The sequence below is a fragment of the Clupea harengus genome, chromosome 1 (assembly GCF_900700415.2).
Source record: "Clupea harengus chromosome 1, Ch_v2.0.2, whole genome shotgun sequence".
NCBI classification, from domain to species: domain Eukaryota; kingdom Metazoa; phylum Chordata; class Actinopteri; order Clupeiformes; family Clupeidae; genus Clupea; species Clupea harengus.
This window is the reverse complement of record NC_045152.1, coordinates 21,438,479-21,452,625: the sequence shown is the minus strand read 5'-3', so window position 1 is coordinate 21,452,625 and position 14,147 is coordinate 21,438,479. Positions and strand designations below refer to the sequence as shown.

The following is a 14,147-nucleotide window of genomic DNA, read 5'->3' as shown; positions in this document are numbered from 1 at the left end:
TTAACTCAATCAAACAACTGTAAATTCAAGACAGAGGCCACAGTGATGTCTAATTAATATCCCATTAATATTCCATTCCATAACTCACTAACAGGGGAGAGAAACCATCTGCCTGCTGCAGGCAACAGTACACAGATGCTAAAGTTAGCTCACAAGCCGTTGGCCACTAGCCCTGCTAGCTAGCTTTGTGCCTCTGACACACCAGCCACTTCAGACCTGCATTACAGCTCTCGTGTCGACTCATCCCGTAGACTCATCCCATAGACTCATCCTGGCCACGTTGCACTTTGCATAGGCACATGTATTTTTGGTTATTCCTGTCCGCCGTGGCAAATCATATCTTTATTGTGTGGTTGTGCATGGAAAGGCGAGGCAGGACACTATCTAGGGCTCTGCTGCTGTGTGTGGGTGTTCCATGACTGAATTGTCAATGATTGATTCCTATTAGTTTTGTGTGCTACTGGCGAAGTAGCCTATGTGCACTGGTAGTAAGGAAGGACAACAATAGTGGTGGACGATGTGTGTTTCAAAATGAAGGTTTCAGCTCTCCAGCTCAAGTGTCCATATGTAGCTCGGAGGTGGAGGAGGCTTCTTACAAACTGTGTTGCAAACGTAATTTGTTGGCGCAGTGTTTTTGACGACTGATGGTTGATTTTTGAGAGCGCAGTGGGTTTTATCATATTAAATTAGAACAATTATCAATTTAGGATTCAATTTAGCTCATCATATTACATTAGAACAATTATCAATTGAGGATTCAATTTAGCATTGTTGGTGCCCCCATACCATGACTATTTTTAGTGTCGCCTACTGTGAGTTGAGATTCTGCAGGCGCTCCTGAGATTAACCACAATTATAAAAAAGTTCTATAAAAATAAGCACATGAAGAGGGCTAAACATCTGACAAAAACAATTAGCGTTTGACAATATGCCTTACAAAACAACCTTCAACACTGGAACAGTCAATATTAATTATTCATATTAGCACCTGCCAATCATCATTGACACCATTTGTGAAGTTTAGCAAGAGCACAGTGTTCTATCAAGCAGCGCATTTGTATGTGCAGCTTGTCGCAAAATACAAAACTTAAACTAAACTTGGTAGCCCCACCTAATTCTCTGGTCATGAGCCACTACTGCTCTTCAGGGCACTGGCATTCTCTGTCATAAGGCAAAAATAATCGTGTCATAAACACGCCGTGGCAGAGGTCGTAGGTCATACTCTGTAAGAGGTACTCATGGCGGTCTGTGTCCACTGATATAATCGTGTCAGCCACCATGTTTTCAGTTTGATGCTATCTAACATTTCAGTTACCGACAGCACAGACACAACACTGTTATATCATTGAACGTCACAGCCATATGCTTATTATTTAGTTATATTTATTATTCTTATAATGTGGTTCAAGTTATGGGTTACTAAATAAACAACACCCTAGATTTTGGATACATACAGTTTAAGGGACCAAAAGTAATTGGACAATTGGCTGCTCAGCTCTTCCATGGCTAGGTGTGTGTTATTCCCTCATTATTTCATTTACAAGGAGCAGATAAAAGGTCTAGAGTTCATTTCAAGTGTGGTATTTGTGTTTGGAATCTGTTGCTGTCAACTCTCAATATGAAGTCCAAAGAGCTGTCACTATCAGTGAAGCAAGCCATCATTAGGCTGAAAAATCGAAACAAACCCATCAGAGAGATAGCAAAAACATTAGGTGTGGCCAAATCAACTGTTTGGTACATTCTTAAAAAGAAAGAACACACTGGTGAGCTTAGCAACACCAAAACTACGGAAAATAACTGTGGTGGATGACAGAAGAATTATTTCCCTGGTGAAGAAAAACCCCTTCACAACAGTTGGCCAGATCAAGAACACTCTCCAGGAGGTAGGCGTATCTGTGTCAAAGTCAACAATCAAGAGAGGACTTCACCAGAGTAAATTCAGAGGGTTCACCACAAGATGTAAACCATTGGTGAGCCTCAAAAACAGGAAGACCAGATTAGAGTTTGCCAAAAAACATCTAAAAGAGCCTGTACAGTTCTGGAACAATATCCTATGGACAGATGAGACAAAGATCAACTCGTACCAGAATGATGTGAAGAGAAGAGTATGGAGAAGGGAAGGAACTGCTCATGATCCAAAGCATACCACCTCATCAGTGAAGCATGGTGGAGGTAGTGTTATGGCGTGGGCATGTATAGCTGCCAATGGAACTGGTTCCCTTGTATTTATTGATGATGTGACAGCTGACAAAAGCAGCAGGATGAATTCTGAAGTGTTTCGGGCAATATTATCTACTCATATTCAACCAAATGCTTCAGAACTCATTGGACGGCGCTTCACAGTGCAGATAGACAATGACCCGAAGCATACTGCGAAAGCAACCAAAGAGTTGCTAAGGCAAAGAAGTGGAATCTTCTGCAATGGCCAAGTCAATCACCTGACCTGAATCCAATTGAGCATGCATTTCACTTGCTGAAGGCAAAACTGAAGAGAAAATGCCCCAAGAACAAGCAGGAACTGAAGACTGTTGCAGTAGAGGCCTGGCAGAGCATCACCAGGGACGAAACCCAGCGTCTGGTGATGTCTATGGGTTCCAGACTTCAGGCTGTCATTGACTGCAAATGATTTGCAACCAAGTATTAAAAGGGCAATTACTTTTGGTCCCTTAAAAAGGGTGGGGCACATACAACGTTTGTTGTAATTCCTACACCGTTCACCTGATTTGGATGTAAATACCCTCACATTAAAGCTGAAAGTCTGCACTTAAAGCACATATTGATTGATGATCAAATCCATTGTGGTGGTGTACAGAGCCAAAATGATGAAAATTGTGTCAATGTCCAAATATTTATGGACCTGACTGATTGCGTCTGGGTCCGGATCCGGACCGGAGTCCGCCTATTGAGTACCCCTGGTGTAGACTCTGTTTTTATATAGGCATACACAGTGTAGACTCTGTTCTGGAGTGACTGTGGCAATTCTCTAATCTCACAAATGATGGGCTCCATCCATAAATCCTAGTGTTGTATGAAGCACATTCCTCCCATGTGTCCAATTCTCTATCCAAACTCACCACAGCATACGATACTCAGAGACCCTGCCTACCAGGCACACACACAACCCTGACTCTGTCTGCAGTGCTTGTTTGCTTAGCCTTGGAACACTATCTGGGCACACTGGGCAAGTTCTGTGAATTAGCATGCTAATGTATGGAGGATGCAGCAGCGAAGCTGGGTTGGGGTGTTGGCCAATACCCACTGATACCCACTGTCAGCAAAATCATTTACAACTTGACAACAAATGTATTCTGTGGGAAAAAACGAGAGACAGAGTTCTATTATTCTCAAGACATTCTGAGATCCACAAACATAGACACACGCGCACACACACACACACACACACACACACACACACACACACACACACACACACACACACACACACACACACACACACACACACATATATATACATCCACAGCCAGACTGACAGACACACTCACCCCTGTAACCTAGACTCAGAAAAATAATACACTGAGAAAGAGTGCAATATTTACCTAACCTCTATAACTTTCTCCAAAGTCTGCAGGACAACACCCACCAGCCATCTGACACCCTCTGCCCTCTGCATCTCTCACAGAAGTCAGATATTAACACACTCACTTTAATTCAATTCAACTTTACTTACGTAAGCGGCATGACAAACAGGCTTTTATTGGCAGGTTGGGGTTTTGCACAGAGGCTCATTAGGCGAATCGAGGCCCTCCTCAAGCACCCAGCAGGAATTCCACCAGCTCCAGGAACCCCTCCGCTAGAATACTAATCATGCAGCTCCGCTCACTTAGATACACACACACACACACACAAACACACACGAGGTCACACACACACGATCACACACACACACACACATGTGCACACAAACACACATGGACACACACATAGACAAGTACACACACATAATCTAATCTAATCAAATGTTTTATGCTGTAGCATGATTCCAAAACTCTCTTCTTTTTCCACACAGACACCTTTCTCTCACACCGTGCAGCTCTGTAAGCCCTCTCTGGACACTGCTGAACAATGAACACCGCTGCACCGCTTGCATCCTCTATCACACACGTCATCCTGAGGCCCATTTCCCCACAGCCCTCTCTAGGTCATTTATCAAGATGTCACTCACATGCTGACTACAGTCCCTGGCGTGCCACAATGCTACACGCAGGTTTGTGCATTTGTGTGTGTGTGTGTGTGTGTGTGTGTGTGTGTGTGTGTGTGTGTGTGTGTGTGTGTGTGTGTGTGTGTGTGTGTGTGTGTGTGCATTTATGTGTCTTTCAGCAGTTCCCTCCCGAAAAAAAAGAGTAATAGCCCTCCATCAGCCTAAAAGAGTTTTTGTTTTTTTTCCTCTTTGTGCTCTCCATAGCCAGCAAAAACAGAGAGAATGATAAATGAAAATGGGATTAGAGAAGGGGGGGCTGGGGAGGGAGAGGGGGGCAGAATGACAGGGTGACAAAGTGACAGCAGGGTGTGCCACAGGAAACAGGCAGGCAGGGGAGCTGCTGTCACTTCCTGTGGCGTGTCAGTGTGTCTCGCCTCTGTTCACGCAACACAACAAGGAAATCGCGACGGGAAGCCAAGGCAGAGTCAATACAGACTCCAGAAGCCAAAAACACAGATGACTCACTCAAATAGACGGAGAGAGGGAGAGAGAGCGAGAGAGGGGAGGGGGGGGGGGCAAGGGAAGGGAAGGGGGTGAAGGACAGAGAGAAAGAAAGAAAGGAAAAGAAAGAAAGAAAGAAAGAAAGTGCACTTTAGGTCCTATCAACAGGTTGTAACTGGGAGAGGCTGGTTCCTAAAGACAGACGTTCAAGCAGAGGCTTTTCCCTCCGGGGGAAGACACTTAGTTCCACAACCAACTGTTCCAGAACTCCAGAGAAGAACCAATCAGGGATGAACCCATCCAACCAGAACAGCAGTGCATCCTCAGGGAGAGTCCCCAGTTAAGCACTGATGGAGAGCAACAGCCAGGAAGCAACAGAGGCACCACAAGCTGAACCTAAAATGTGATTAAGATTAAGTGAATTTCAGCACTCAAGTTGTGAAGGGGAATGTTGAACGAGGCACGCCTTCCCCCTAAACCCACTCGGAGGGGGAAAGCAGAGAGCTCTTGACAGGTAGTAAGGGTCAGTGCAATTTGCGTCTGCTAAACAACACCAGAAGTGTTTGCAAGGAGACTTCAGGATAAACAGAAAGCTTTATCAAACACTGAAAAAACTACCCACTGGTGCCTCAGTATGAGCTGTGGGCTGTAGGAATCATCCCTTGTCTGGTCTTTGTGTGTGAGTGTGTGGGTGTGTGTGTTTGTTTGTGTCATAGGTCTAGCGGGGGGCTATGCCCACAAAAAAATGACCTAGCATGGAGGGGGAAATAGCCTATTTCTCAGCACCGGCGTGCCTTAATCAAGATGGATGTTTCCTTTACCCAGCCTGCGGGGGACAGCAGCAGGTGTGTGAGTTCGCCTGGCTCTCCACCCGCCACTTGATCACGGGAGCCCCAGCCCCAAACTAATGCCCCCCCCCCCCCCCCCCCCCCCCGCCCTGAGTGAGGGTGGAGGGGGACGGAGACGCACCAGGCCAACTCAGAGCTGTGACTGGATCTCAGCGTGATCCGGCACTAGAGCCCCGTAGCACCTCAGGCACACACGTGCGACTACATGCCAACTGCGCTCTGGCGCCGGCTGCGAAATAACGCAGGGCGCGGCCCGACTTTGAGGCTCTGCCACCGGATAATGAGCCGGCGGTAACGTGATGAGGAAGCCCGGAGGGATGCGGCGAGATGGCAGGGGCTTCAAAACCACCCAGCCCATTTGTAGTGCTAATGTCCCACACGCCGCCTTTACTTGCTTTCCTTAATAAGCCGAGGGACGCACTGCATTTCCTGCCAGAGCCGTATCTGAGGGGCAAATCACACACAGACAAAAAAGGCAAAAAGACAAAAACAGAGGAAAAGTACTATTGCTTTACACTGCAGGCATCTTTAGCGATGTAACTGCAGGTTGGCCGTGAGGTTGGAAGGGGCCTGGAAATGCTGCTGCCAAACAAACAAACTAAACCAATCAGAAGGATACCCGGGGAGGTGTAGATGTGTAGATAAATGTTTGCTACGACCCCCTGTGCCCCCACTAGTCCTGCAGTGGCAGTGCTCAGGCTGTGGCGGTAGAAAGGAGGGATTAGAAGTTAATTGGTCACAGCTGCCCAGGTGTACTCAGTATGTAGGGAGCTACCCGTTCCTTCCTCCCTGTCAACCACCCCCCCCTCCTCATCCTCCTCTCTCTCTCTCACACACACACACACACACTCTTTTCTGTCACACACACGCACACATCTTTACACATACTGATATACACATCAGTACTTTGCTGTGGCCTGCCATTTCTTGTAAAACATTGCCAATGTTGAAACCCCTAAGCATTGTTTCTATGTTTTCCCTGCGTTTGTCTTGTTTGTCTATTTTTCTTTTATTTATTTAAAATCTAAATATTTTATGTTGTGGTTTCAGGAGCTTGGCCATAATATGCTCAATGTACACCCAACCAGATAATGCAGGCAATGTGTGTGTGTCATCTTTACTAAATAACAAACACAACCTAGACAGAGCCATCCTAGATGGGGGTCCCCTCCATGATGTGACAGGCCTGTGTGTGAGTTTAGAAGCAAATACAATGTGGTTTCACCAAGCAAATATCTTTTGACACTGAAGCCTCAGGTTAACCATGAGGTAGAAGGCACCTGGAAATGGATACAACCGTGCAAATGTGATAGGCAGCACACAACTAATGAATCTCTTTGGAGGTGTGGATGACTGCCCCTGTATGAAGAAATTAAAACTACGCCAGCATGACATACATCAGTCTCTTAGTAAGAAACAAACACAACCTGGACAGAGCCGTCCCAAACAAGATCCTTTCTGTAACAGTGACACTTTCTGTGACGTGGCAGACCTGTGCCTGAGCACCAGACTGAGGATGAGGAAGAACAGTCAGGTTCAGGTCAGGGTCAGAACTGAACTGGTCGTGTAATCCCCAGGGACATACATCTAATAGACATTTGACAAGAGAATGAAACGGTACAATGCACTGCCCTCTGTGTGACTGCAGTGAAGTACGCAAAGAGAGATCAAACTGGTCATGTCGGATAGCACACAGTAGAGGCGTGTCAAAAGCTCAAAGCTTTTGGTATCTTCAAAGCGCTGACTGATCAGGTGTTTCTAACTCAGGTCCAGCATGTGATGGGTGGGTGATGAGTGCGTACAGACATGAGGAGCCTGAATGGCTCCGTTAGGCCACAGGTGATGGGGGATGGGGGATGGGGGACGCTCCAGACAGAGATGGCAGGCAGAGATCGAAACAGATGGACACGAGCAGTGCGTAGTACACAGATTGCCAAACTGCATGTTGTTAATCAGATCCCCAATTGTCATTGGAATCATTTCTCTCCCAATTTAATGCCGTTCTGAGAACTAAGCCAGCAGCTTGTATTCAACAAAAAAAAAACATTAGCAATCAAATAATCCTAATCAGAAAGTCAAAGGCTGCAGCGTGCAGGCATCAGGCAAATGAATAACAGTGCGTATTTACCACACACAATAGAGAACAAATCAGTAAGAATCTCTCTTTGTCCTCAAAGTGAAATAAAACCAATAGATTAACCCAAATAGCCCACTCTCAACCATCAAATTTCATCAACTCAAAAAAAGGAGCTTAAAAGCCCAGACTCCCTGCTGGACAATGCCACACAGTGAAAAGGCGTGGAGGGGAAAGGACAGCATGAACTCTCAAGTGACCACTCAAGTCAGCAGGGTCAAAGCAACCCCACAATGCACTAAGCAGCAGCCTTGGAAAAAAAAGAACACTTTATCCAATATTTTTCTCACTGAGTTTCTCTGCGAGAAACAGCATCCAATTCAACAAGCACAGCCAGACAGCCCAGACCACAGAGGCATGAAGGCTTCTCAGGTCGGTTATCTATCTTGCTTTCTGTTTCATTCGTAAAAAAAAACAAGAGAAGTAGTAGAGAAAGGAAAGGTGAGAGGGTCATGAGAAGGGGAAGGGGGAGCCGCAGAAGTCCGAGAGAGAAGAGGAGGAGAACATCGAGCGAGCAGAAACAGAATAAGAGAGAGAGAGAAAGAGGGAGGGAGACATGAAAGAAGTGAAGAAGAAGAAGATAAGTTCATGACGTTGACTTACAGTGCTGAAGTCGCGGGGGCTGCACTCCTGGCCCTGGAAGCGGCAGTAGAGCATCATCTCCTGGAGGTCGTGGCCCACCCGCTCGGTGAACTCGCGCATGCTGAAGGGCTTGGGCCGGTAGGCGGCCGAGAAGTTGGCGCGCTCCACCAGGAAGGCCAGCACGTGCGGCTCGGCCAGGTGCGGCTCGGGGATCTGCAGGTGCACGTCCAGCAGCTCCAGCAGCTCGCCGGCGTGGTACAGGTCGTTGCGCGTCAGCCGGCTGAAGCGGTAGGCGTTGAGGTTGCACACGGTCACCGCCGGGAAGGTGAGGCTGCCCGACACCGTCGCATCCACGGACGTGACGTGCGGGTAGGACAGGAAGTAGGCCAGCCGCTCGGCGCTCTCCAGCGCCAGCAGGAACAGGCCGGCCAGCAGGGCGGCGCTCCAGAGCAGGCGGCGGGGCGTGGAGAAGCGGCCGCCGCGGCCCATGCGCGAGGAGCCGCCGCCGCCGTAGGGAAAGACGTGGCGCAGGCCGTGGAGCGTGCTGCGCTGGGCGAACGCCGACCAGGAGGAGGAGGCGGAGGAGGAGGTGGAGGGCAGGGAGGACGAGGGGCCCAGGGCGCCCAGCGAGCCCATGCCCACCACGCTGGTGCTCTCGCGGATGGCCTGGCTCTCGCAGCTCTCCTTTAAATCCATCGGGACATCCAGCCCCGACTCCCGAGTGCCAGCACAGCACTGCATTCAGACATGCACACCTACGGACAGATAGAGAGAGAGGCAGAGAGAGCGAAAGAGAGAGAGAGAGAGATTTATTCACTGGGAGAGAGAGAAACACATGCACACCTACGGACAGATAGAGAGAGAGGCAGAGAGAGCGAGAGACAGAGACAGAGAGAGAGAGAGAGAGAGAGATTTATTCACTGGGAGAGAGAGAAACACATGCACACCTGAAGAAAGAGAAACAGAGAGAAAGATAATGATGTTCCCACAATGATGATGTAAACACCTAACGAGGTGAGAGAGACACGCTTTCACACCTGCAGAGATAAAGAAAGAGAGAGGTACACGCGTCCTGAGAGGAAGAAAGACACACATTCATAGACACAAGACAAGCCAGCATAGGAAGTAGAACACAGACCTAGTTAGAGTGAAGAGAGAAAGGAGGAAGGGGGGTGCCTTTGGGAGAGCCAGCAGGTAGTGAAGTGAGTGTGTGTGCGTGTGTGTGTGTGTGTGTGTGTGTGTGTGTGTGTGTGTGTGTGTGTGTGTTTGTGTGTGTGTGTGTGTGTGCCCTGCACTTGTGTTTGAGAGAGATTGTGTGTGTGTGTGTGTGTGTGTGTGTGTGTGTGTGTGTGTGTGTGTGTGTGTGTGTGTGTGTGCCCATGCACTTGTGTTTGAGAGAGATAGTGTGTGTGTGTGTGAGAGTAGGGGATAGAACACACCGGGAGAGTGACAAGGAACATTAAGCACCAGATAACAACGGCCAAGTGGCAGACTAAAAAAAAGGTAATGCTACACACACACGCACAGAAGGTGAGGAGACAGAGTGAGAAAAAAGGAAGAGAGAGAGAGAAAGAAGGAAAGGGAGCGAGAGACAGAGAGAGAGAGAGGAAAATGCAGGCATACAGGAGACAGACAGCTGAAGGAGGGGGGGGGGTGGAGAAGAGGCATCTCTGCCCCCCTCTCTCTCTTTCTCTCTCTCGCTCTCTCTCTCTCCCTCTATTTCACATTGCATCTCACCCCCCCCCCTTTCTACACCCAGAGCCACCCCCCAGAGCCATGCCATGCATTAGGATGTTGTCCAGTTCCTCTTATTTCTGTCTTTCTCCCCTTGTTCCCTCCCCCTCACTCCCCCGCTGGTGTTGTTTGCATTGAGAGGGACACAGTAGAGGAAGAGATCAAAACACAGATATCAAAACACAGACCAAAAGAAGGTCAGAGATCAGAGATCAACGGAATGCAAAGAAACCATCAAAAACACAAACGCTTTTAGCACTGAGTGCCCACCCTCCACACTCTGCCTGACGCACGCCCACAGCAACTCTCACACACACACACAAACATGCATGTCATACACTGGACGGGAAATGGCAAGTCTAAGCACACACTTCATGTCCAGCAAAGCAGTGTGACATCCAACCATGTGCAAGCTTACATGCGAGTGTGTTTGTGTGTGTGTTTGTTTGTGTGTGTGTGAATGTGACAGAGAGAGAGACAGAGAAGGAAAGAGAGAGAGAGAGAGAGAGAGAAGGAGGGGTTAGGAAAGGCCAGGGACAGAGCTGCCCTTGGCTCCCAGCCAGCAGTTCGCAGTACAAGCGTGCGTGTGTGTGTGTGTGTGTGTGTGTATGTGTGTGTGTGTGTGTGTGTGTGCATGTGTATGTGTGTGTGTGTGTGTTGCCAAGGCGATTCCCATCCCCTCCAGCTCCACTCCAGCCAGATGCTGGCACGCTTACCTCCTCTTCCCAGAGTATCCACGAAGCAGGCAGTGAAACAGCAGCGGAGAGACCGGGGAGAGACGCGCTCTCACACACACGCAGGGACGCACGAGTGCGCTGGAGAGAGAGAGAGAGCCAGAGACAGAGACAGCAGGAGAAAGAGCAAGAGAGGGAGAGTGAGTGGGAGAGAGGAGAGGAGAGGAGAGAAAGAGCGAGATGAGAGAGAGAGAGAGAGGAGAGAGAGAAAAGGGACAACATGCACATACACACGCGTGTACACTGATTCGCAATCGCGCTGCTCGCTCACTCACTCACGCACTCACTCTTTTTTTTCTTTTCTTTGCTCCGTCTGCGTTTCAGCGGCTCCTCTCCAGTCTTCTGTTCTGTTCTTTGCGTTCGCCTACCGCTGCCTCCCTCGCTCCTCTCTTCCTTCACTCGCTCCTCTCTTCCTTCACTCGCTGGATCATTCGCTCCTCTCTTCCTTCACTCGTTCCTCTCTTCTTTCCCTCGCTCCTCTCTTCCTTCACTCGCTGGATCTAGCGTCCCGTTGCTCTGTGTGAAGCCCGTGACGGGAGGATGCAGTACACATATTGTTGGAGACGGACAACAACAGGGAGGAATGGACAGAGGGGGGGGGGGGGGAGAGTCTCATCCAAGAGAAGATGAAGAGAGGGCAGAAGAGGAGGGGGTGAGGAGAAGAAGGAAAGGAAAGAGGCAGAGAGAGAGAGAGGGAGAGAGAGAGAGAGAGAGAGAGAGAGGAGGAGTGGAGAGTCTACACTGTAATACGGATGACAGGCGCTATATTCTTTGCCCGGCAGGCTGCTATCTCACAGTGATATGTGCATGGATTGTGTTTGTGAATGTGTGCGTGTGTGTGTGTGTTCGTGTGTGTGTGCGTGTGTGTGTGTGTGTTCGTGTGTGTGTGTGCGTGTGTGTGTGTGTGTTCGTGTGTGTGTTCGTCTGTGTGTGTGTGTGTGTGTGTGTGTGTGTAGAAAGAAATTGGAGGAGAATGTAAAATGTCAAACACAGAAATCCAGTGTGAAGTGTGTGTGTTTCTTTGCACAGAGTGTGTGCATGCAGTAGACAGTTACAGAGATCAAAATGTCAAAGCAACTGAAAGTAGTGACTGAACTCTGAGCTTTTGTGATAGAGAGAATCAAATGTCACTGTCTGTGTGTGCATGCGTGCATGTGTGCATACGTGTGTGTGTGTGTGTGTGTGCATACGTGTGTATGTGTGTGTATGTGTGTGTGTGTGTGCGTGTGTGTGTGTGTGTGTGTGTGTGTGTGTGTGTGCATACGTGTGTATGTGCGTGTGTGTGTGTGTGTGTGTGTGTGTGTGTGTGTTGCATACGTGTGTATGTGTGTGTGTGCATACGTGTGTGTGTGTGTGTGTGTGTGTGTGTGCATACGTGTGTGTGTGTGTGTGTGTGTGTGTGCATACGTGTGTGTGTGTGTGGGGGGGGGGGGGGTTGAAAGAAGAGCAAATCTGCGAGAATTTGAACTAACAAAAAGAGACAGAGGATGTAGAAAGAAGCTGTTTGGCTATGTTTACAAAAAACAGAAGGGACAGAGTAGAAAGAGAGAGGAAGAGAGAGGGAGGATGAAAGAGAGAGGGAGAAGGAGAGAGAGGAGAGAGAGGGAGAGAGAGAAAGGGAGAGCGAGAAAGGAAGACAGGGGATGTGGGGAGTTGGACACGGTCAGGCAAAACTGTGTCTGAGATGTAATCCAAAATGACATGGAGAGAGGCACTCTGGAAGATAGAGACTTTATGTGCGTGTGTGGAGAGGGCCAAGTGAGGAGAGACAAGGACGCCCATGAGGTAGAGATATTGAGATTAGACACATTTACATTTAGCAGTCTCTTTTATCCAAAGCGACTTACATATGTGCGACTTACAATGTATACACATTTTACATTTACACTGATGGCACACTGCACATCTGGAGCAATTAGGGGTTCAGTGTCTTGCTCAAGGACGCTTCGACAGGGAATCGAACTAGCAACCTTCTGATTACTAAACGACTTCTCTACCCCCGTACCACTGTCGCCCATTTAATATCCCTGTTCAAGCAACACAGTGCCCTAATAGTTTGAAGAGAGAGAGAGAAAGAGAGAGTTTGAGAGAGAGACTGAACGTGTGTGTGTGATGAAGAGAGAGAAATATATAGTGAGAGAGATAGAGAGACTGAGCGTGTGTGTGTGATGAAGAGAGATAAATATATATAGAGATAGAGAGACTGAGCGTGTGTGTGTGTGATGAAGAGAGAGAAAGAGAGAGAGAGAGAGGAAATGGGCAGAACACGTCTGTGTCGGAGACAGAGAGATGTAATATGTGAAATCAAGAAACTGGGTGATAGAAATAGGGAGTGTTGAAGGTACCCTGTAGTGATGTACAGCTTCATGTACTAATGTAAAGAGCTGGATAAAAGCTCAATCAAGGTAATGCTCATTCAAACAGCCAGGCTAGCATGCAAGAATAGACTGTTGCCTAGGGTGATTAGGAGTCCCGCTTTGAGTGGTACTGCACAGCGTTTTGAGACTTTATCCCACATCCTGCATACTGAGATAATGTCCCGTATTTTCATTGGTTATTTGGGTTTTGATTGGCAGACATAAGAACACATCGACGCATTATTTTACATGCCCTCTATTTAATAGTGCTACCGCTATGTCAAAACCGGCAACCCGGCTCATATAAATGCGACAAAGCCAAGCTTGTCTAAAAGCCAGGCTGTCATCCAATGGCTGAGAAGAGAGCAGTGAAGGCGGCCATCAAGAGGCTGTGGCGGCCGTCAATCAAACAGCAGACATGGGGCCACTGAGCTCCTTTGCTACGTCACAAAAAAACAAACTTACACAAACTTTGCAGATAAGGTAAAAGATACCAGGTGACATCATGGCCACAAAGCTAAGAACATGTTCTTTCAGTAAAGAATGGGTGAATAAAAGTTATTTGAGGGAAGAGGGATAGACAGAGAGATGGGGGGGGGTTCCTGGGGAGCAATAGCAGGTTTGATTGATAGCCATGAAAAGTTTAAAGCTGTCTGCAGTCCATACTAGTGCAATGCAAACGACATGCACCCATGAGCCCAGATGAAAGACCCAACATGCTATCAGTTCAACTTCAAGCTAAACAAAAGAAGAGAAATTCCTTACAATTAAAATTTAGAAATGAATACAATTTCTCCAATACAGAACAGAGGCACTGATTAAAACCACCTACATGCACCTTCTGAATTCACAAGCTGGCAGTCAAAACAGGCTGTCAAAAATTCTAAATTAGAAAACAGCAGTGTCCCTTATTCTGTGAAGAAGGGCAATATGCAAACGCTATTGCTGAAGATGATTATTTTGTCATTATTTCTCTGACAATATTCTCTAAATGTATCATACGCACGTGGGTGAAAAACGGTCACGTAGCGGAGGTCTGATATGAAAATAAGAGCTTGCCTTTGCGGGGTCAGCAGTGCCCGTTCACCATCTCTGTCT

General features: G+C 47.8%; 1 protein-coding gene across 2 annotated transcripts in view; it reads right to left on the bottom strand.

The window, feature by feature from the left end:
* The window catches only part of asic2 (acid-sensing (proton-gated) ion channel 2), a 337,257-nt gene extending 325,976 nt beyond the window's left edge, over nucleotides 1-11,281 (bottom strand). The window contains exons 1-2 of one of the 2 annotated variants that reach the window (XM_031571281.2): nucleotides 10,980-11,281; nucleotides 8,246-8,979 (exon numbers count right to left, since the gene is read on the bottom strand). In XM_031571281.2, the coding sequence (XP_031427141.1) occupies nucleotides 8,246-8,965 (720 nt within the window). In that variant the 5' untranslated portion in view covers nucleotides 8,966-8,979; nucleotides 10,980-11,281. Of the gene's footprint in view, nucleotides 1-8,245; nucleotides 8,980-10,674; nucleotides 10,787-10,979 lie in introns of those variants that run through there. The other variant, XM_042708081.1, reaches the window with a different exon arrangement.
* Nucleotides 11,282-14,147: the final 2,866 nt, after the last annotated feature.